Source organism: Capra hircus, chromosome 16 (genome assembly GCF_001704415.2).
Source record: "Capra hircus breed San Clemente chromosome 16, ASM170441v1, whole genome shotgun sequence".
Classification (NCBI taxonomy): domain Eukaryota; kingdom Metazoa; phylum Chordata; class Mammalia; order Artiodactyla; family Bovidae; genus Capra; species Capra hircus.
The window spans coordinates 78,172,956-78,193,709 of NC_030823.1; the positions used below are offsets into that span (position 1 = coordinate 78,172,956).

Here is a 20,754-nt window from a genome sequence, read left to right on the forward strand (position 1 = left end):
ATAAAGCGGTCCTTCAGCAGACTCCAGAGAGCGTGTGGGTAGCAAGAGCTCAGAGACGCCCGAAGCCTCGTGGGAGTGGATGGGGCTGGGGTTGCAGGCGGGGGGCTGGGAGAGGGAAGCAAAGGCGGGACCCTGGCTACAAGGTCAGTGGGCGCGCGGGGTCCAGCCAGCTGGAGGGATGCACACTGCTGCCCACTGCACGTCCCGTGAGGCCCTCTGGTCACTGCCGGCACAGGGCTTGCCCTCCAGGGGGCTCAGGGCACATGGGATTAGTCAGGGCTGATACCAGGGAGAAGAGAGAGGAAGGGAAATCGCCCTCCAGGGGCCGTAAAGGCACCATAAGCCTAAACCAGGCGACTCTGAGGGGGCTGCTATCTGACCCAGCAACCAGTCGCCCCAAGTTGGGGGCAGCACAGAAGCCTCCAGCCCCGCTTGCTGCCTGCCAGGCCAGCAGCGTGCCCATCTCCCACCAGGGCTGCTGCCCCGGCCCCATGCCAACCCCAGGTGCCCGAGGCCCCGGGCATCACAGACTCGGAGAAGGAAGCTCTGCTCCCTTCAACGCACAAGGGAGCCTCCCTTCTAGGTGGCTGGGGTCACGTGGGAAAAAACCTTCGGGGGCCACAGAATAGAATTCAAGATTTCCCGAGCCACCCCCCGCCCCGCCGCCTGGATCTGGAGTATCTGTCAGTGGGAGGTGACGCCAGGCCGCAGGCTGTTGGGAACACAGCGCTGTGGCCTGGGTCTTCAGGGAGAAGCGCACTCCCCTGGGTCCCACGCATGCCCCTCCCCGGGCCATCCGCACGTCCCTATGAGGAAGGGTCCTCACCCCGAGTCCCTGGGAGGATGTGGGCTGGCAGGCACCCCCGGGTCCCTCTCCTGTGGGTTCAGGACACCCCATGACCCTCCTGTCTGTCTCAGGAGGTTTCCACGTTTTAGAGAGTATTGGAGCTCCCTGCGTCTGGTCAAAACGTGATTACAACCACGGCCTCTACGGTCCCTTGAGGGACCCCTCGAGGAAGCATCTCGGCGCTGCCTGCCTGCACACCCGCCCGGACGCACTCCTCTGCACTCAGCTCCCTCTTCCAGAGGTCACTGTAACCACTGCTCGCTCGGACTGCGCGCCCCCGTGTCTGCTGCCCCGCGGCCCCCCTCTCTTCCCCGTCTCCCCTCTCAGCTGGGCAGCTCCCCTCCTGGGGTGCCCCCGACCCCTGGCCACCCGCCCCCCTGCAGACAGTCTGGGTCTCTCCGTGTCCACAGCGCCGCCCCCCTCTCCTGCACTCCGCTTTCTCCTTCTCCCTGCACCCTCAGGCCTGTGCCTCTGGGGACACTCTCCCTGGGGGGCTCCGGCCTGCTGTCCCCGTACTGCCCGTGTGCCTTGCTCCCCTAGGAGGCCCGTGCCTGCCGCGTCCCAGCCACCTCCTGCAGGGCGGGCCCTTCTCCTGGTCTCCAGGGGTGCCCGTGCGTGAGATCACACGTGAGTGCCCCAGACTGATCCAAGCAGGTGCTCTCACAGGCCACATCTGCCATCTAACGTCCGCGCAGAGCAGCTCTGCAGAGGCCCTGGGCCGAAAATGTGAAACTTTTCTAGGCAGAGGCTTCCTTCAGTGGCGGGGTAAAAAGCCTGGGCCCTGAATGCAGGGAACTTGGGGGTTGAACAGGGACAGACCTCAGCTGACTTGACAGGGAGCCCTCACAGGGCTCCTGCCATGTGCTTGAAACTATTTAACCCCCGGAGGTGACTTTTCATCCCCATTTTGCAGATGGAGAAACCGAGGCTCGGAGAGCTTCCAGGAGCTTAAGCAAACCCATGCTTGCACAAGCGGCAGGATGGAGAACGCGACGGAAGCACTTCTCAGCCCTCGTTCTGTGCTGGACATGAGCGTGACCTCTTGGCTTGTCTGACCCTCACCGCAGTGCGACGAGGCAGGTACCATTTAATAGGTGATGGGGGAAGCCAGCACAGCCGGCGGCCTGTGGTCCCTCAGCCCCTGAGAGACAGGGCTGTGATGAGACCCCGCAGCCTGCTGCACTGCCGTCTGCAGCCCTGGGCCCAGCCTCCCCTGGCCCTCACCCCTCACCTGCAGCTCCTTTCCAGGACGCCTCCCGGGATGACCTCCACCCAGAAGGTCCACACGTCCGTCTCGGGGGACTGGTGGGCAGCGGGCAGTGGTCCCGAGGGTGAGCGCACAGATGGACCCCACTGGCAGTGATGCCCCCGGCCGCACGGCTGGCCCGTCTGCTGCCCTCGGTGTGGGCGCCTGCCCTGCCCACAGGTGGCTGAGTGTCCCCGGCCAGGTACCAGGAGGCCGTTCCCTCTGGGCTGCTCCCAGCTTGGTGGCTCTGCTGCGGGACGGGGACCGGTTCTCCGGAAGGGCCCGCCGGCCCTTGCTGCGTCCTCACCTGCCTCTGGCTGGCTCCCCGCCCGGCTCGGGAGCCAGGTACACTCTACCCGACTAAGCTTCAAACGGCGACACACCCAGAAGGGGAGGGCGGGGGGCGGGCTGGGGGCGCCTCTGATCTGGGATGGGCCCCAGGTGGGGGGAGAGGTGGCTGCCCCGCCTCCAGTGATTGGCTCCCGCGTTCCAGGGACACACACACAGCCCCGGCCCGAGCCCAGAGCTGCGGGGACGCTGTCCTCCAGGGCTGCCCGCCCGGGACCGAGGAAGGGATGACGCAGCTGGCCCATGGCCGGAGAGCCTCTCAACCGGGCACCTGTGCAGCAGGAGGCCGTGGACTGGGGCTCAGGGAGCGCCTGGCTGGGGACCCGGGAGGATGCAGGGCCTCCCTTGGGGAAGTCCTCGAGCTTAGGGAAAGACAGCCCTGTCTCCAGGGGGACTGCAGCAAGACCAGTTTGGGTGGGTGGTCACTGGGCACCCCTGGGGCTCACCAGGAGCTAGGACAGTGGCCCCTCCAGGGACGCAGCTCCAGGGCTGGGGACCGCCCGGCACCCTGCCAGCACTCCCAGGCACCAAGCCAGCGGGGCTCTTGGAGGCCACCCAGGCCGCCCTCCTCGGTGGTCAGTGGAGGAAGCTGGCACCCAGAGTGGACAGATGTGGCCTAGGCCAGGCTGGTGTGGCTTTGGGCCTGAGAGCCCAGCCCTGACACAAAGCCCACTGCCCTGGGGGAGATGGGGGTAGGGAGCCCTGAGTTCCGGCCCCTCCTTGTCACCTCACCCCAGGCTGAGCCCCAAGCTGCTTCCTTGTGGACGGGCTTGCAGCACCCTGGAGCCACAGTGGGGAGACACGTCTCACATTTGATGTAGACACAAATCACGCCCACCGGGCACTTACACACTCACCTGTGACACCAGTTCCTCTCCCTGTTCTTCCAGCTGAGGAAACAGACACAGATCTTCCCCAGGCCACGCAGCCGGGAGGGTCAGCGCTGGGCCCGGACCCAGGCAGTCTGGCCCAGTGCCGCCAGACCTGGCTGCTACACGACAAATCCTCCCCCGACTGGGGCAGTCCGGGGTTTCCGCGTCAGGGTCCATGCGGAGACTGGTCTGAGCCCTGCTGCAGCGTCCAGCCAACAGAGCTGGACGAGACGCCCTCCTGGTACTCTGTCACCCACTAGGCCAATGGGGAGACAGCAGTTGAGAGGTGTCAGAGCCGACGGCGGCCCGGAAGCCAACTGGTGCTGGGATCCTGAGCTGGCGGGGCCGCACGTTGCTGCTTCCAGAATTTCTGAGCGCCTGACACTCCCCTTACACGTGCCCACCAGCCCTTCACGCACTCTTCACACTGACATTCTCAAAGTCATGCAGTTCGTGCTGACGATGTTTTGACCTAATTTATTAACATGACCACATAACCACCAGGGTAGAAAGCGCTCTCCCGGGCACCACCTGGAGTCGCCTCGCTCGAGCGGTGGCACTCGGGGAACCAGGGGCTGGCTCCGGGTCCCCCCGTCTGTCTGGAGGGCGCGTCTGCGCCGGTCACATGCAAGTCCGACGGGCTGGGCCAAGCTCCTGACACCCGGGGGAGCCTCACCCACGGTGCCGCCCGGATGCAGGATTCCGTCGGGCCAGCCCAACTGCAGCCACTCGCCCCACACCCAGGTGAGCGCCGCAGCGCCCCCGCCTCCCAGGAAGGTCAGAGCTCCCACAGGTGGGCCAGTGACGGGCCAGGGTCTCTGGAGCCCTAGGCCCCGATCTCTCAGCGAGGACGGCCCTCTGGCAGGCATAGGCCCCGCCTGGCTGGGTGGGGGGCGTGCTATCTTAGGGACGCTGTGAGCACAGGGTGGTTCCATAGCCGTGTAGAGAGAGGCAGAGCTGGGGTCTGCACCCACTTCTAACGCCCTGCCCACGTTGCTAGATGGAGGCCTGGCCTTCTGGGGGTTTTCATCCTTGCCTTTCATCTGATGAGGCCACGAGCTGCGGGATACTATGGAGAAGATGGGCTCAGACGTGAGGGATTGGAAGGGCTGAGCGGGGTCAGGAAGCCAGGTCCATCCCACTTCCAGGCCGGCTCCGCATGCCCACCCTGCCAGCTCCCTGGCCCGAGGGAGTTGCCCGGCACCGGAGAAAAGGTCCTCAGGGATGGGCAGAGAAGCCAGACCCAGGCATCCCTCTCTGCCTGCTCTCCAGCCCCCCAGACAGGGCAGTGGCCCTCGGGAGCCTGAGGGAGAAGGCAGTTCCTACCAGTACCACCTGCTGGGGAGGCAGGGCCATCTGGGCACCTACACTGGCACCCCCACCGTGAGCCCATGTCTGGGGGCATCAACACCCCTCCCAGGGCCTCAGGGGCCCTGCCAGCAACTCCCACCAATCCACCTGGGGTTAAAGGCCAGGGAGGCAGGCGGACAAGGGCCTCAGTGAAGAGTTCAGGCCCCAGGAAGGCTCCCTGGAGGCCTATCAGGGAACTGGGATCCCACGGGCTGCCAAGTGTAGCGGGTTTCCGGCCTGAGCATCTCGGCCAGTGGGAGCGCCACCCGCCCAGATGAAGGGACTACCGAGCGGCCCATTTCCGGGAGAGGATGAGTTTACTTTGACAGTCTCTATGGTCCCCAAAGGGAGGGTCCAGCTGAAAGCCAGGCAGATGGTCCAGAGCATGGAGGTCAAGTCTGGGCTAGAGATGGGCATTCTAGAATTCAGACCACAAAACCACAGGTGAGAACAGTGTCGGGGAGATAACTCAGACGTTAAACTGTAGATGGAGCTGAGCGGGCTGAGCAGGACCACCCGGAAAACTGCATTATTGGCGAGGAAGACCCCCTGCCTCCCTATAGAGCAGCGGGGGGCCAGAGCGCTGAGCCAGGGACGTGCCCGGGGTCCTGCAGGGATGGTCACCGGTGCCCTGGCCTGCGGAGGGCTTGGGTTGGGAGTAAGTGGGGACGGGGAGGGGACACCCTGGAGTCAGAGGTGAGCATGGAGCCCGCGGATGAGTCTTTCAGGCAGGAGACGTGTACGTCTTGATAGTCTGGAAGGGACGGGAAGAAGGGCTAGCGTGGAGGTGATGGAAGTCCCAGGGAGCGGGGACAGCTGGGCTGGCTTTGAACGGGAGGGACACGCCATCTCCAGGATCAAAGCAAAGGAGTCAAGATAAGCAGGAAGGAGACTTTGCAGGTGGGGGTAGCAGTCGGGGAGGATTTGCCAGGGCGGGGAGAGGGGGAAAGCAGCAGGAAAGTGGCCCAGGATTAATGCCAAGGGCTAACAGCACCCCGGAGGGCTGGGAGACGCAGTGCGGACCGTGAACCTGAGGCGCCCTGCTCAGTCTTGTGAGCAGCACTATGCTGCCCAGGGACACAGGCCAGGCTGAACACCCACAGTGGGGGCTTCAGGGTAAGAATGGACGTAAGGAAGCAAGAGAACCAAGGCGCTGGGGCTGGCCTGGGTGAGGAGCAGAGGTAGGGGCCCCAGAAGCAGGCTGGCCCCTCCCTCTCCACCCCCTCTCCCCGTCCCGTATGGGATGACTGACCATACTGGCTAAGAATCTGCCTTAGAAGGGACAGGCTACCCACTGCAGTATTCAAGGGCTCACTGGTGGCTCAGCAAGTTAAGAATCCACCTGCAATGCAGGAGACCTGGGTGTGATCCCTAGGTTGGGAAGATCCCCTGGATGTGGGCATGGCAACTCACTCCAGTATTCTGGCCTGGAGAATCCCATGGACAGAGGGTCCTGGCTGACTATAGTTCATGGGGTCAGAGAGAGTCGGACACAACTGAGTGACTGAGTGTGCACACACACTCGAGGCTCGGTCCCAGGGCCAAACCCAAGCCATCCGTCTCTGTCCCAAGTGGCAACAGCTGCTTGCAGATCAGTGTGGCTGCGGGTCTGATGGGACACAAACACGATTTCTGCACACCACCCCAGAATTCATCTCACAGACGAAGTGAAGAGTTCCATCTGGCGTCGGGGACCCTGCTCTGGGGTCACGCACAGGCCACCGAGGCACATTGGGGAGGGCGTCTGACAGCAGTTTGCGTGTTTAGTCCAAGCGCATGGAGAGGCTGGGCTGCTGGCCGAGTCCTCAGGGGAAGTGAAGAGGCACTCCTAAACATATGTTTTCATGAATCGGGCTTCCTGACAGTCAACAGCAGCTGCCTGCCACAGACCAAACCTTTAAGACCATCAAAAGCAGGCCAGAGTGCTTGCAGGACTCAACCGAGACTCAGGGGCATAGGGGACCCAGGTCCCCCCACGGTGGGGTTACAGGGTATCTGGGAATCTGAGATGCCAGTTTCTGGACGGGTTATGCTTGATAAGCTGACCCATCCGTCTGCCAACCTGCGGAAAGCGTCCCCGTCGTGGAAGAATTCTCAGACCCACTGAGGCCCGTGAAGCGGCACGTGACCTGGCCGGCGCCGAGCGTGCACCAGGCCAACTGAGGACAAGGACGACCTGCGGGCGTGCGCCTCCCGCTTACCCGCCAGGAGCCTCCCGCTGGCCGAGGATCTCGGTCAAACCGGCCCCTCTGAGCATCCCTCACTGGCTTCCAGTGCCAGCCCCATCGACATGCCGCCCAACCCACACCCCTCGGTACCTGCACTTGGCTCTGAGCTTGGGCACATCGCTGCCAACTGGAACACCCACCTCGCCAAGACCCCGGCTCAGGGCTCCACACCAGGCTCAAGACGCTGACCCAGGCAGACCCGACGGGGGTAAATTCAAACAGATCCCATGGGCCTCCAGGTCGTTTCTGCCGGACACGCCCCTCACCGCACGTCCAGGATGCGAGGCAGTGCCTCGGCCCCGGGGGTGCTGGCAGCTTCTCCCGGGGCGCGGCCTCCCCTGCAGGCCCCGCTCCTGAGCACCAGCTGGTTTTCATTTGGGTAAACGTGGTGGACAGAGGAGCCTGGGGTGCTGCAGTCCATGGGGTCTCAGTGACTTAGCGACTGAACGGCGAACAGCGGCTTCTCAGGCGGGCACGGCATCTATAAGGTAACATCAGATGCTGTTCACTCAGGAGACTCAGGAACTCGGGAGAGTGCCTGGGCCAGCCCACCCCTGCTCCTTGCGGGGACACAGCCTGAGAGGAGCGGCCACCCCACCCCCGCCCCGAGGGCCGTCCAGCCCCAGGGCCACCAAGGACACTGCCCGGGCCCCTCCCGGGTCCGCCTGTGAAACACTGAGCTCTCAGAATCTCTTGAAATCCACAAAGTGAGGGAAAAAAAAAGACAATTTAATGATAGCGAGTAACAGGACAGCGGTCTCCATGCACGGGGACGCTGAAACTCAGGGACAAGTGGTGATCTGAGGACCGGGGCCCAGGGGCCGGGGCCCACCGTGTGGCCTCGGGGTCCTGTGGTCCCACCAATGGCTCAGCAACTGCAGCCTGTGGGGCAGGGATGGGGTTGGGGGGGACAGCCTGGCTTCCTGAGGTGGGAGCAGGGGCCCAGGCAGAGTGGGCAGGGGCCTGCACTCTGCCCACCCTCGTCAATGTGAGAAGAGGATGAGGGGAGAAGCTGGAACACAACCAGGGGCCCTGAGGACCAGTGGGTTGAGCACCCAGCCCTCCTGGCAGGGCCGTCCTGAGGGCTGGGGGGTCCGGTCGGGAGGCAGCTCCCGATGACCCAGCCCCCAGGGTCTGGAGCCAGGAGGGTGGTGCGCAGGCTGGGGTGGGGAGGGCCCAGCCAGGAGACAGGCCTGCTCCAGCCCCAAGGGCCCTGGCTGGCTGTGGTCCCCCCACCTCCACCCTGAGACCGCCTTGAGTGGGGAACCAGCGCACTTCAGGATCACCCAGCTGAGCATGACATTTCGAAAGACGGAGAGAATGAAGCTGCCCAGGGCTTTAAAGGGGGAGGCCCGGAGGGTGGCACAGAGCTGGGAGAGCACCGAGCTCCGTCCAGCCCCGGAGGCTGGGGCCGCGCCTAGCTGAGCATCTTGTGCCGGTCGAAGACGGTCTTCCGCTGCTCCTGCACCTGCAGCTTCCACCGCTGCTGCGCGCCCTCCACGCGCTCCAGGACCGTGTTTGCCCGGGGCCCGAAGGTGGCGGCCGCAGAGCGGGCGTCCTGTCGTGGGAAGGAGAGCAGGGGGTTAAAAACGTCTGACACGGAAAGGGTGCGGGGAGAGTGGCCCTCAAGTCCGGCCTCCCCAAGGGCCCTGCCAGCACGGGGCAACGGCTATAGGACACACGACCACTCCAGGAAGCGGGGCTTGGGCCAGGCCCGGCTGCACCCCAGGCATCCCTGACCCTCGAGGGGAGCACAGAGACTCAGCCTCAGGCCCACCTGGTCAGCACAGGCTCAATCAGCTTGTCGTGTGAGGAAACGCACGCACATGGCCCAGTGGCTGGGACCAGGCTGCAGGACACCTCGGCCGTGCTGGCCAGGGACAGCATGGAGACCCCCGGACTGCTCTGCGGGACCAGGACCCCAGCCCACTCGCGGAAGCAGAGTGTCTGGCAGAGGCGGCGTGGGGGGCCCGCCCTGCGTGCCCTCCGGAGCCCCTCCGAGCGCCCCCACCCCCGCCCTCACGCTGTGGCTGTCGTCAAAGGCAGCGCGGTCCCCTAATTACCACCTCTCTGCCTCTGAGGCTCCAGAGCCCGCGCATTTCCTGCAGGACCCGAGCTGATCTTTGGGGGAATTAGAGCCGAGGGCCAGGCCCACAGCCCGGGGGATTTCCTCCCCAGCTCTGCCTGCCTCTCATCCCCTGCCACACATCTCTTAAGGGATTAGCACACCTCTCCAAGCCCAGAGCCGCCCAGTAAATGCAACTCTGCTGCTAATGCCCCGAGCTGGCACGGCTTCTGTCACCAGGCAGCTGCCAGGCGGGGGCCGGGGGTGGGGAGTGGGGGGGTGAGGGGACAGCAGGCTGAGCACCAGCAGGAGGGGTGAGGCTGGTGGGCCAGCCCCGGGGGAGCTGGAGATGGGCACTGCCCCCCAAGCCCTGCCCTGGACCCTGAGGAAGCGCACTCAGCCTGGCTGGACGAGGACCGGGACCGTAGGGCCGAGCAGGCGACGTCTAAGGACCCCTGGGTTCTGGGCCTGGGCCCCAAGGGGCACGATCTCCGCCCCCAGCCACTCAGCAGCTGCATGTCCCTAACAAGCGACCTTACCTCCCCAGCTCCAGCTTAATAAAGCCGGTCTTTTTCAACTCAACTAAACCATCGGCAGGAATCACACGCACCAGGCGATCCAGTGAGGATGCGTGTGTGCGAGCGCACACATACACACACACACACAGCCTCACACGACACTGGGAGGCAGCAGACACTCCCTGCCCCGCGCCCTGTCTCTGGTGCTGGTCAGGACTCGCCGCGCTGGCCACCCACAGGAGCTCGGTGTTCCCGCTCCCGGCAGTCCAGGGTGGGAGCACGGCCGTGGGCTCAAACCAGCCTCTGCGCCTGGGCTCTGACGGGAGCCCAGTGCCGAGCACCACCGTCCTCCGACCCTGCTCCCCGCGGCGGACGGCGCTGCAGGACGTCTTCTCAGGGACAATGAGCACGGTGGTTAGCAGCACCTGGCAGATTACAAGTGCTCAATTCACAGCAACAACCGCCAGCGTGAGGCCCACTCTGGGAGCCCCCAGGCAGGGGCCGGGGACAGCCACCGTTCAGGTCCCTTCCTTCCGGGCTCAGGGCCAGGCTCTGTGTGGGCATCTAGATGAGGGGCTGCTGAAGGCCACCAGGAGAGGCGGCAGGCCCCCCAGGCCTGAGCCACACTGGCTCCAGGGGCCCAGAGACCCTCACCCTGCCTGCCCGCCCATCCTCGCGTCCCTTCTGGGAGCCGGGGCAGGCTGTCCTCACAGCAGGTGCTCCCCTGTCCCGTCCTGGTGGGGGCAGAGGGAGCCAAGAGCGGGGCATTAAGCCAGCTGCTGCTGCTGCTAAGTTGCTTCAGTCGTGTCTGACTCTGTGCAGCCCCATAGACGGTAGCTCACCAAGCTCCCCGCTCCCTGGGGTTCTCCAGGCAAGAACACTGGAGTGGGGTGCCATTTCCTCCTCCGATGGAGGAAAGTGAAAAGTGAAAGTGAAGTCGCTCAGTCATGTCTGACTCTTAGCAACCCCATGGACTGCACCCTTCCAGGCTCCTCTGTCCATGGGATTTTCACAAGACCGCGGTTTCTCCTTCACGTTAAGTCTTGACAAACAGCTCCTAAGCGGGAGAGCTGTAGCTGAGCAGCTCCGCACTTCCGTTGCAAACAGTCTGATTAGTGGGAATTAGAGACGCCCAGAGCAGGACAGACGGATGGGTACTACCACACCAAAGCTGGGCGTCTGGGCACTGAGGGCGAGAGGGGAGCCCCACTGACTGGGAGGAAAGTGGGCGGCAGGACGGGTGTCCCAGGTGCCCGGCGCACCGTGGTGCGTCACCTGCACCGTCCCCAGGCTCGGAGACTGGCCCGTCCGCGGCTCCGGAGGCCAAGCGCCTGCTGCCCAAGGTCACAGCAGACCTGGACCCGCGCGTCCGGAGCCCCGCACTCAAGCCCTCTGGCGGGCCTCCCGGCCCCGGGTCTCTGGCCTCACTGTGCCCGGTGACCCCCCGCAGCCAGGCCTCCCCTCCAGCAGTCAGGGTGCTGCTTCGTGCTGGGGCCCCACCGCCCAACACGGTGGGTTGGGTCTCCCCCTCAAGGCTGCGCAGATGCCAACAGAGACACACAGAGCACTGCAGCGGCTACGCTGGGGCAGGAGCTCAGACTCGGAGAACTGACCGGGTTAAACCCCGGGATGGCCCTGTGCGGAGCAGGCTCCACCCGTGACCGCAACCCCAGCATGCATCTCCAGCGGCCAGGCTGCGAGGTGCTGACAGCCGTTCGAGGCGCCCACTGGCCCTGCCCCAGTGGGTTCAGCGGGCCAGCGCCCTGCCCATCTTGGGCTCCCCTCTGCCCAGCAGAGGGCTGCTTGGAGGCCAGGGTCCCCGGCTGCCAGCACGGTCGTCCTCCACAAGCCCCTCTCCCTCCCCCGCCGCACCCCTCACCCCCCCTCAGGCTGCAATCTCGGGGGACCCTCAAAGCTCAGGCCCACACTGCGGAGTGCAGAAACCCTCCCTCCTGTCTTCAAAGGGGCCCAAACTGTACATGTGACGCGCCCCTGTTTGCCATCTCTGCCCAGCAAACAGGATGGCTTCCTCCTTTCAAAGGGCGTCTGAGCCCAGGGATTACTGGATGCCGCTGGAATCTCGGGGAGGCAGCGGCCCGCGCCGGGCCCACCGAGGCCCGCCGGCGCCTTCAAAGGCAGCAAGGCTTTCATCTCCTGCAGGCAGTGGGCAAGGCCTCCCCTTCCTGCTCATCCTTGAGCCCCAGGGCAGGAGCTCCCGGCTACAGAAATGGGGCACCCAACCAAGGGGCACCCATTCTGGGATGTGACGGACCCGCCCATCTCACCTTTGACCCCTGACTCCCAGAGTGGGGGCGGGGGGCCTTCGCCCCAAGGTCACTGAGTTGCCCAGGCCTAGAGCCTTCCCTCCTCTTGGGATGAAGGCTGGCTCCCAGCGTCAGGGGGAACCCATCCTTCCAAGGGGCATGCTCTTCAGACCCCAGTCACCTGGACACACAGCCTGAGCCTGGCAGGCCCTCCTCCCCGAGCCTACGTGCACTGCACAGCGGGAGACACCCCCATACCCACTCACTCAGCCCCAGCACCCTCAGCACTCGAGCACCCCACCCCGGAGCCCCACTGCCAGGAAGCCCTCGCCCACTGACACTCAGAGAAGAGGAGGTGCCCACCTCCTGCCTGTCAGGAGCCCCCCAGGCATCCGGCCCCCCCACACCCATCGCCTAACATCCATCCTGCAACCCCACTGGGCTCAGCCCGAGGTCTGTGTGCCCACACGGGCACCTGCAGCACCCGGGCCCAGCGGGAGGAAGAGAAAGGGGACAGGAGGGGCCGGGACGGGCCGGGGCACCAGGCCGGGGCGCACACGGAGCTGTGCGGGCTGCCCGCCCCTGGGGCCCTGCAGCCCCGAGGCACGCATTCCGGGAGGCAGCAGGGTGTGTAATCATCGCCCATCTCTCAGCCGCTCCCCGGCCAGGACTGCAATTACCGCCTCCCCCTAATCGCCCAGTGCTCAGCCGCGGGCTCCTCCCCAGCAGAGCTGCTATTACCGCGCATTAATCACCAGGTAGGCTCTCAAGGCTTCCTCCTGGACGTGGACCACCCAACTGCCAGCTCCGCCACCTCCCGGCCTGGCTCCACCTTGCTAAGCACGTGTCAGCAGGAGGCTGGGGGTGTGCACCCTGGAGGGGCCAGGAGGCCCAAGGACTCACCAGGGCCCCACCCGGCAGGGAGCCTCACCCTGAGGTCCCAGCCCCGGACCTTCTGGGTGGGGACCTGCCCTTTCCTGCTCCGGGCACACACTGCATGGGACGCTCTCAAGGGGGGCAGGCCAGCGGCGGGGCAGCCTAAGCCTGGTGCCCCCAGTGACCACTCACCCCGTCACCGGAGCCCCCTGCCCCGGCTCACCCATCTCTGCGAGAGGAGGCCCTCTGACCTGGCACGAACCTCCCGGATCTGGTCCTTCTGCCCTGGTTTTACGTAAACCAGGCTGAGGCCAAGCTCCATGCAACACCCTGGAGGAAGGCTCCCACGCACCTTCTTTAGCCTGGACTTGCTTTTCTTTCATGCTAAACATCTTTCCACGTTTTCCACTAACTCCCCAGACTCAGTGGGACCCTCTACCACCAGATGTCCCTGGTACAGCTCCCTGGGGATGCATGGCCCAGTACTCCCCGGAGGAACGCAGAAGCGTCTCCCAAAGCAGCAGGCAGCCCATGGCAGCCCGACCCCAGGGCCTGAGGCGTCCTGAGCCCCGCCCCCTGTTGACGCTGAGGCTCCTCCCTCACCCTTCTTGGGCACAGGTGCCGCTATGTAGGCCTGAGGGGCGCGCCCCAGAGGAACGGGCCAGGAGCCCCCGACCTTGTCAGAGCCCTGCACCTGGCGTGCCCTGGCCCCACGCCCACAAAGAGCTGCCAGGCCTCTGCGCCCTGGGCTCTGCTGACTCTCTGGGAGCCCGCTCCAGGCCCACTGTCAGCTGGACGCCAGGCCTGAGCGACCGCATGCGGGCGAGCTCACTGCCCCTCTCTGCCAGTGCGCCGAGGCTGCCTGACGCCAGGTCAGCGGAGCTCAGGGCGGCCCGCTGCGCCCGGGAGGGCAAAGGGCAGCCCTCCCTGAGGAAACACTGCAGAAGGGAAAACGCTGCGCGGAGAAGAGTGAACGGGGCCGGGAGGCTGCGGGGGGGCGGGGCCGGCAGAGCCCGTACCTCACTCTCCTCATTGTGCAGCCGCTCGGTGTAGGCGTCCGGCTTCCGGATCAGAGGGTCCACCAGCATCAGGAAGCCCATGTAGAGCAGGAGGGCGCCCACCACCGACAGGTAGATGACGATGATGACCTGCGTGCAGAAGAGACCCAGCTGCCCTGCGGACCGCGGGCCGTGCGGCCTCCCACACGGGAGGGGCCGGGGCACCAGGCCGGGGCGCACACAGAGCTGTGCGGGCTGCCCGCCCCTGGGGCCCTGCAGCCCCGAGGCACGCATTCCGGGAGGCAGCAGGGTGTGTCATCATCGCCTGCAGACAGGCCAGGAGACCTCGGACGGAGAGGCAGAGACGGCACATCCCACCTTCACAGACCGTGCCCTCGATGGGGGGGACCCCGTGAGAACCACGGGTCCTCTGGCAGCACCAAGGTGACAGACGAGGAGGGCTCAGCAGTGCTGCCAAATTCCTGAGGGTTCTTTCCTGACACTTATTTCCAGACCCTTCAGGCACACACAGAAATATGCTTAAGGGCTGGCTGGACCAGGAGGTGCTTATACTGGCAACCAGCAAGCACAGCCTGGCTCACCACGGTAGGGGTGGAGCAGGAGGAGACAGTCTGCCTGGAGCAGAGGCAGGGGCCAGGGCCAGGCCTCTCCCAGCCTCCCACCAGCTCTGCTGAGTTCACCCAGTGACCCACACGAACAGGGTTCAAGGGCCGTAAAGGGGGCATCTGGAACCTGTCCTGCCAGGCCTACGGCTTTGTTGTTGCTCTGGAAGCTTAACCAGACTGGGGGCTCCGGAGGGCGGCTAACTCCCCTCCCAGTACGGCTCATGGTGCCCGGGGCACAACAGGAACCCTGAAACTGTCCGCTGAACAAACGGCAGGAGGGAAGGAGGAAAGGGAAAATTAGAGGGAGGGGTCTCCAGCCCCTCTCCCGGGATCCCCTGCAACTGCGGTGGTGTCAGAGGGGAGAGCGGCTCCGAAACGGGGTGAGGCTCCAGAAGGAAGCGAGAAGCTGGGGGGTCAGGGCCGCGGCTGTGCAGGAGCGGGGCAACAAGGAGTGGGCGGGGCCACGGTCGTGTAGGGGCGGGGCCTGCGCTGGTGGGCGGGGCGGGCTGCGCGGGGGCGGGGCGGGCTGCGCGGGGCGGGGCGGGCTGCGCGGGGGCGGGGCGGGCTGCGCGGGGCGGGGCGGGCTGCGCGGGGGCGGGGCGGGCTGCGCGGGGGCGGGGCGGGCTGCGCGGGGGCGGGGCGGGCGGGCGGCGGCGGGGGGGGCGGGGCGGGCTGCGCGGGGGCGGGGCGGGCTGCGCGGGGCGGGGCGGGCTGCGCGGGGGCGGGGCGGGCTGCGCGGGGCCGGGGCGGGCTGCGCGGGGCCGGGGCGGGCTGCGCGGGGGGGGGGGGGGGGCGGGCACCTTGATGGTGGTGGTGCTCCGCTCCTCGTACTTGCACTCGCACAGCAGGCAGTAGGCCTCCACGTCGTGGCCGGGCACTGGCATGGGCTCCACCACGTGCAGGCAGTTGCTGCAACAGACAGAGGACTGTGGGGGGCCAGGCGCAGGGTGGGAGGGAGGGTTCCCCAGGGAGGGCAGAACCCCTTTCCCAACCCACAGCCTCAGGGCCCTTGCCCTCCATGACTCACCGGGTGAGGGTCCCACTGGCTTAAACTCCACCGCCCCCCACCTCCAGTCCCGAGGGTCCAAGATCTGTCCCTGCTGCAGACAGTGCCCCCACTAGCCCCTCCTCTGACCAGATCAGACCAGGAGCCACAGCTGACCCATGAGGTCACCCAACTGCCCACCCGTGACTTGGCCTCCTTCCAGGTCTCTGAACCCCACTTCCCCACCCCCTCCCACTGCTGTCTCATCCAGGGGCCCTGCAGACCATGACTGTGCCCCGGCCTGACCCTTCCGGGGAGCTGCAGGGGCAGTGCCAGATGGCCCTCTAGGCCCTCCCTTCCAGCTCTGCCCTGAATCCTTGAAATCGATCAGCCTATCCTGAACTGCCCAGGGCCCCTTAGGCTGGGGCTGGGTTTCTGGCAGAGGCACCAACAGTGTGGGATGGCATGTCCTCCATTGCCCCTGCCCCCTTAGAGTCCAGTATGTGGTGTGATTTTACCTGAACCCCTCGTGACTCCAGCTCTCATGCTGGGCATGTGGCTCCCTGCTCTTAACTCAACGCAGCGCCAAGGGAGGGGCCAACAGAGGGAGGGGCCGACAGACAGACAGGGTCATGCCCACTCCCAGCACTGGGTCATCACTCCTGGGACCTCTCATCTCAGAGGCCAGCCTACCAGGCCTGGATTCCTCCCTGGGTCTGGGAGGTCACTCTGGCAGGTCAGTAGGATTTATGGGTTCCCCACAAGGCATGTGTTCTCCCCCAGAGAATTGGTGAATCCGTGACATGTCCCTTTAGGGGGAACAGTTACAATACCTTAGGGGAGAGGGTCACAGAGGGCGAGCTGGTTGAAGGCTCTGTTTCCTGCAGGTGATGTGCATAACTTCTCTGGGCCTGGGGTCCTCACAGACAGAGCAGGCTGAACTATGCTCCCTGGGGCACCCTAGGGCCCTCCGTGCAGGAGGCTGGAGGGAGGGCAGTCCTGACTGCTTTTACACAGTGTTTCCAAAACAGATTTGTTTGAAAAAAGGTTCTCTTTTTAGAAATATGGAAGACTTGCCCTAGCCAGCTTCTCAGGTGAGTTGCTGCTCCGGGACTGACCCACCCTCAGGGCGAAGGTGTCGGGGTCTCTGCCCCTTGCAGGGATAGGAACCCCCACAAGATGGCAGAGCGCCAGCAACACAGAGACAGGCCTGCACAGTGCAGACGCCCAGGCTTCACCTGCTCAACCAGGGGAGCGCACAGGCATCCCCCCGCGGCGGAGGGGCCCATGGGAGGGCCTGAGGACACAGCTGGGCTCCTCTGGCCCTGGCACGGGGGTCGAGGGGCCCAGGCCCAGGCCCCACTCCTCCCGAAGGGACTCCGGGCAGCCTGTGACGGCTCCGCTCGTGACAGCCCAGGGTCACGGGGTCCCAGAACCCTGGGGTCTAATGTCCCAGCATGTTTCCACCCACCAGCCTTCATGGAACTGGAGCCCCCTACCACTGACTTCTTAGGAAGATGAACCACAGCCTGAGAGGTCCAGGTAGGACCCTGTCCTCCAGGGGAATTCACCCTTGTGTTTTCAAGCCTTACTCTCATCCCAGGGCCTGAGGGATGTAGCCTTATTACCTGGTGTCAGGTTGGGGCAGTCTATCCATTTATTCCTGATGTCATTTGCTCAGACAAAGAAGAATCTGCCTACAATACAGGATAGCCGGGTTTGATCCCTGGGTTGGGAAGATTCCCTGGGGAAGGAAATGACGACCCACTCCAGTATTCTTGCCTGGAGAATCCCATGGACAGAAAAGCCTAGTGGGCTATCGCCCATGGGGTCACAGAGCTGGACATGACTTAGCAACTTAACAACAATGATGACAACCCACAAAAGGCATCGCCTCTCCCTGGTGTGTCAGAAGGCTGGCCCACTATACTTGCAGTGCCCCCATCATCTCTGCTCTTTGCGCTTAATAAACACTCCTTTCTACAATACGCTCTGTCTGGAAAGTCGCCTCTACCTGCTCAGACTGCCACAGCGTGCGTTACTATCCGCCAGCATTTGTAGAGCACTCACCACGCGCCAGGACTCGTTCTGAATGCTATACTTGTACAGGCACCGCACAAGCATGCGTACAGCCCCCCGCACACTCTCCTTTAACACTCAAAATACCGCCGCCGCTTTACAGACGAGGAAACGGAGTAAACTGGGGGTTAGGTAACCAGTTTCCCAGTGAACAAGGAGCAGAGCTATGTTTGAAGGCGGGCAGGCTGGATCCAGGGTCTGCATCTGACCAGAATGGGTCTCAGAAAATCACACACCGACGACTCAGGACTGGCGGGATGGGTTCAGATCCCCACGCACTCTCTGCGCCACGGCACTGCGCCACAGTTGCGATGCCTCACCCCCCACAGCCACAGTCACTGAATCCAAATCTTTTGCGGGTGGGGGGCGGAAGAGGGGGATCAACTGTCCAGCGTGGTGACTACAGTTAACAACACTGTATTATATACACAGGAGAGCTGCTAAGAGAGTAGATCCTAAATGATCTACCTCCCCCCAACCCCCCCACGGCAACCCTGCGAGGCAACGGAGGCATTATCTAACCTCACTCCACAATATGTGTGTATCAAGTCCCCATCCGTCGAAACCGTACATGACGTCGTATGTCTGATTTATCTCAGTAAAGCTGGGAACAACCAGAAGAACCCAAAAATCTCAAGGGAGGGGGTGCTGGTACTCTTCATTTTCTCAAAGCCCCCTGGGGGTCCTGGGCTGCCCCCCATGTGAGTGCACCCCAACCACAGGGACCTGGCCCAGGCCCCTGTGCTCAGAGCCCTCAGGACGAGGTGCCCCAGCTCCTGACATAGCCCGGATGAGGCCCCTCACACCACACTGAAATCTGGTCCCCTGGCACTTGCCTCACTGACCCAGTCCTGACGCATCACACAGAGGTTCCCCCCAGCTCACCACCCCCACCCCCGCCCTTTCAGATACCTGTGCCCCGAAGGCCTCTCCTTTCCTACAGTTCCTTAAACCACTCTTCCCAGGACAGCATGCTGAAACCTCCCTTCAACAAGTGGGCCTCCTTTCTCTGAGTGAATGTTTACTGATTTCCCTCTCTTGAAGTGAGGCATCCGGAAGTGGGTTCGAGACTCCAGGAGTGGAATGGACATGCTCTCTGAGCCTGTCTCTAAAGTTAGAATGGGAGCACTGCCTCACAAGGTGGTTACGACATTGGCACCGAAGAACACAGCTAACAGAGCTTCGAGAAAACTCCCACCATACGTGACCCTAAAACCTCTCTCTCCCAACGTTACCATTCTGCAGACGTGAACACCCACCCAAATCAAAGCAAAATCCACTCCTCGGGCCAGGAACCCCTCAGCTAGACTTAAAGACTTCTGGATCTTATTTCCAATCGAATGTGTGACCAGGGACAAAATATTCTTTTGTAAGGCTCTCCGTGGAAATGGGGAAGCGAGGTTATCCTCTGGGGGTCCACAAGGCCCAGTCAGCACCCACAACCTCAAGGGCCAGCCTGGGCAACGCCTTACCAGTCCTTCTGTGACACATTCTGGTTGTAAATGTGCCCGCTGATGTTCCTATACGGTGGACAGATGCATTTACAACGAATATCTTCAGAACTCTGCAAGAGAAGTCACGGGTCAGGTGGGCAGGGCCGCTGGCTTCAAGTTCTAGCAAGACTCTCAACCTTCAGTTCCCTCTTCCGTAAAGTGACCGCATGAATGCTCCTGACCTTCTCCCAGGCCCGGGTTCAGCAGGACTGACATCTGGAGGAAGGCTGCTATACCACGGGGTCCTCAAGAAACTGTCTGGGGCTGCAAATGATACTCACGGCTTCGGGGAGGGGCAAGCAAGGTGGCAGCCCTTTGCCCAGGCCCTCACACCTGTGTGTACCAGGGTCCAGCAGCCTTAGTGGCTGGCCTCTTCTCCCCACCCTACCTCCAACTTCTTAGGTAAGGATGAGGGAAGGGGAAGGCTGGGGTGGACCCCAAAAAGCAGACGTATCCGTGGAAACACTCTAGCAAACCCTCTGGAAGTTCTCCCTATCTGGAACAGGTCAGAGACAACACAGAATTTTCATTCCAGTCAGGAGTTGACCAGAGGAATTGGAAGCAAACCACAGACTCAGATTAAAAGCCTCAGTGATTTTCACAATCTCAAATTCCAGAGACCTACTCAAACCCAGCTCCAGGCCATTAACCCTAAAGAATGAAAGTGATCTCCAATCCCTGCTCAGAGGTGGGGCCTCTTCACCCAGAAACCTGCCCCTGCACAAACTTCACACTCCTTACATTACACCTACTCCTTAGGCGACTGGAAGCTCCCTGTACAGCGGTGCCAGCCCATAGGCCTCCAAGAGCAAAGACAGGTACGGAGAGCCTAGACAACTTGCCCAAACACAGGACCCTGGCTGGAACTCCACCTTGCGCCTTTCAGATCCAGACGTGGGCCCCGCAGACCACCCCTCCCCAGGGGCCTGCAGCCTAGGCCCGAGAGAGCACTCCCCCACCGTGGCACGGCCCGCAGGGCACCGAGGGGCCGGGCTCGGGCAGCAGCCCTTCCACCCTCCTCCGGGACGCCGGGGCGCAGGCAAGGTTGGCTGTGCATGGGCGCCGCACCTTGTTTGCTTGGGCTGGGGGCACCAGCAGACTTCCGACCACGGCCAACACACACAGGAGCTTCATGCTTCTCGGGCCTTCACGGGGCCGGCAAGATCCCCCACCTGGAAAAGAAATACGCGGGCGGCGGAGGGGCGGATGAACACACGGCACCCTCGGCCCCGGAGCGAACCGGCCTGCTCCGGCACGGGAAGAGGGCGGGGGCTGGGCCTGGGGTCCTGGGCCTGCCAAGCCCGGCCGCTCAGGCGCTTCCCTCTCGCCCGGGCCTCGGTCTCCCACTGCCCACCGGGCGGGCTCGGCGGCGGGGCCTCCTGGGCGGGAGGGAGGGCCTCGGGTCTCCCGGACGAGGCTGGCGGGCGACCCCTGCCTCGCGTCTCCCCCCCTCCCCCATCGCCGCCCGCGGCTCCTCCCCCAGGGCGGAGGAGACCCTGGGGCTCTGAGTCTCCGAGCCCCGATCCCACGACCAGGCCGCGGACCCGGGACCCCAGGACCCCCGCGACCCCGCGGCCCCTGCGACCCCTCCCCCAAGGCGCCCCTGCTAACCTGCAAGCCCCGCCGCGGCGGCACAAGACTCGGCTGGCCCCGCCCCTCACTCTTCTATTGGCTGCGGGGGCGACCGCTCAACACTACCTGGCTGTCTCCAAGGCAACATGGCCCGCCTCCGCCGGGGCGCCGAGGCTCCGCGCAAGGGAGAGGGAGGCATTTCTCAACCCGACCAAACAGGAAAAGGGAGCGTCGGCCAAGCGAAAGAGCAGCGGGAGGGGACTGGCCTCCTTGCGGCAGCAGAGTTCCACCGCCGAGGGCGTCCCTTGCGGTATTTAAAAGCCGAGGTTCTGGAGAGGATCTGGGCTGTTCAGCCTTGCCGTTTTATAGAGAAAGGACTTGATAAAT

At 64.0% G+C, this 20,754-nt stretch overlaps 1 protein-coding gene across 2 annotated transcripts; it reads right to left on the reverse strand.

Annotated features, from left to right (window-relative positions):
- Positions 7,600 to 20,493, reverse strand: TMEM9 (transmembrane protein 9). Of its 2 annotated transcripts, XM_018060839.1 has the most exons (6): positions 20,407 to 20,493; positions 19,864 to 19,967; positions 18,775 to 18,866; positions 15,039 to 15,147; positions 13,634 to 13,762; positions 7,600 to 8,449 (listed from the first exon to the last, which is right to left on the reverse strand). In XM_018060839.1, exons 2-6 carry the CDS (start codon positions 19,927 to 19,929, stop codon positions 8,309 to 8,311), a joined length of 537 nt encoding a protein of 178 aa, XP_017916328.1. In that variant the 5' UTR covers positions 19,930 to 19,967; positions 20,407 to 20,493; the 3' UTR covers positions 7,600 to 8,308. The 2 variants fall into 2 exon arrangements, with proteins under 2 accessions (XP_017916328.1, XP_017916329.1); XM_018060840.1 differs by lacking the exon at positions 20,407 to 20,493 and having other exon boundaries at positions 19,864 to 20,341.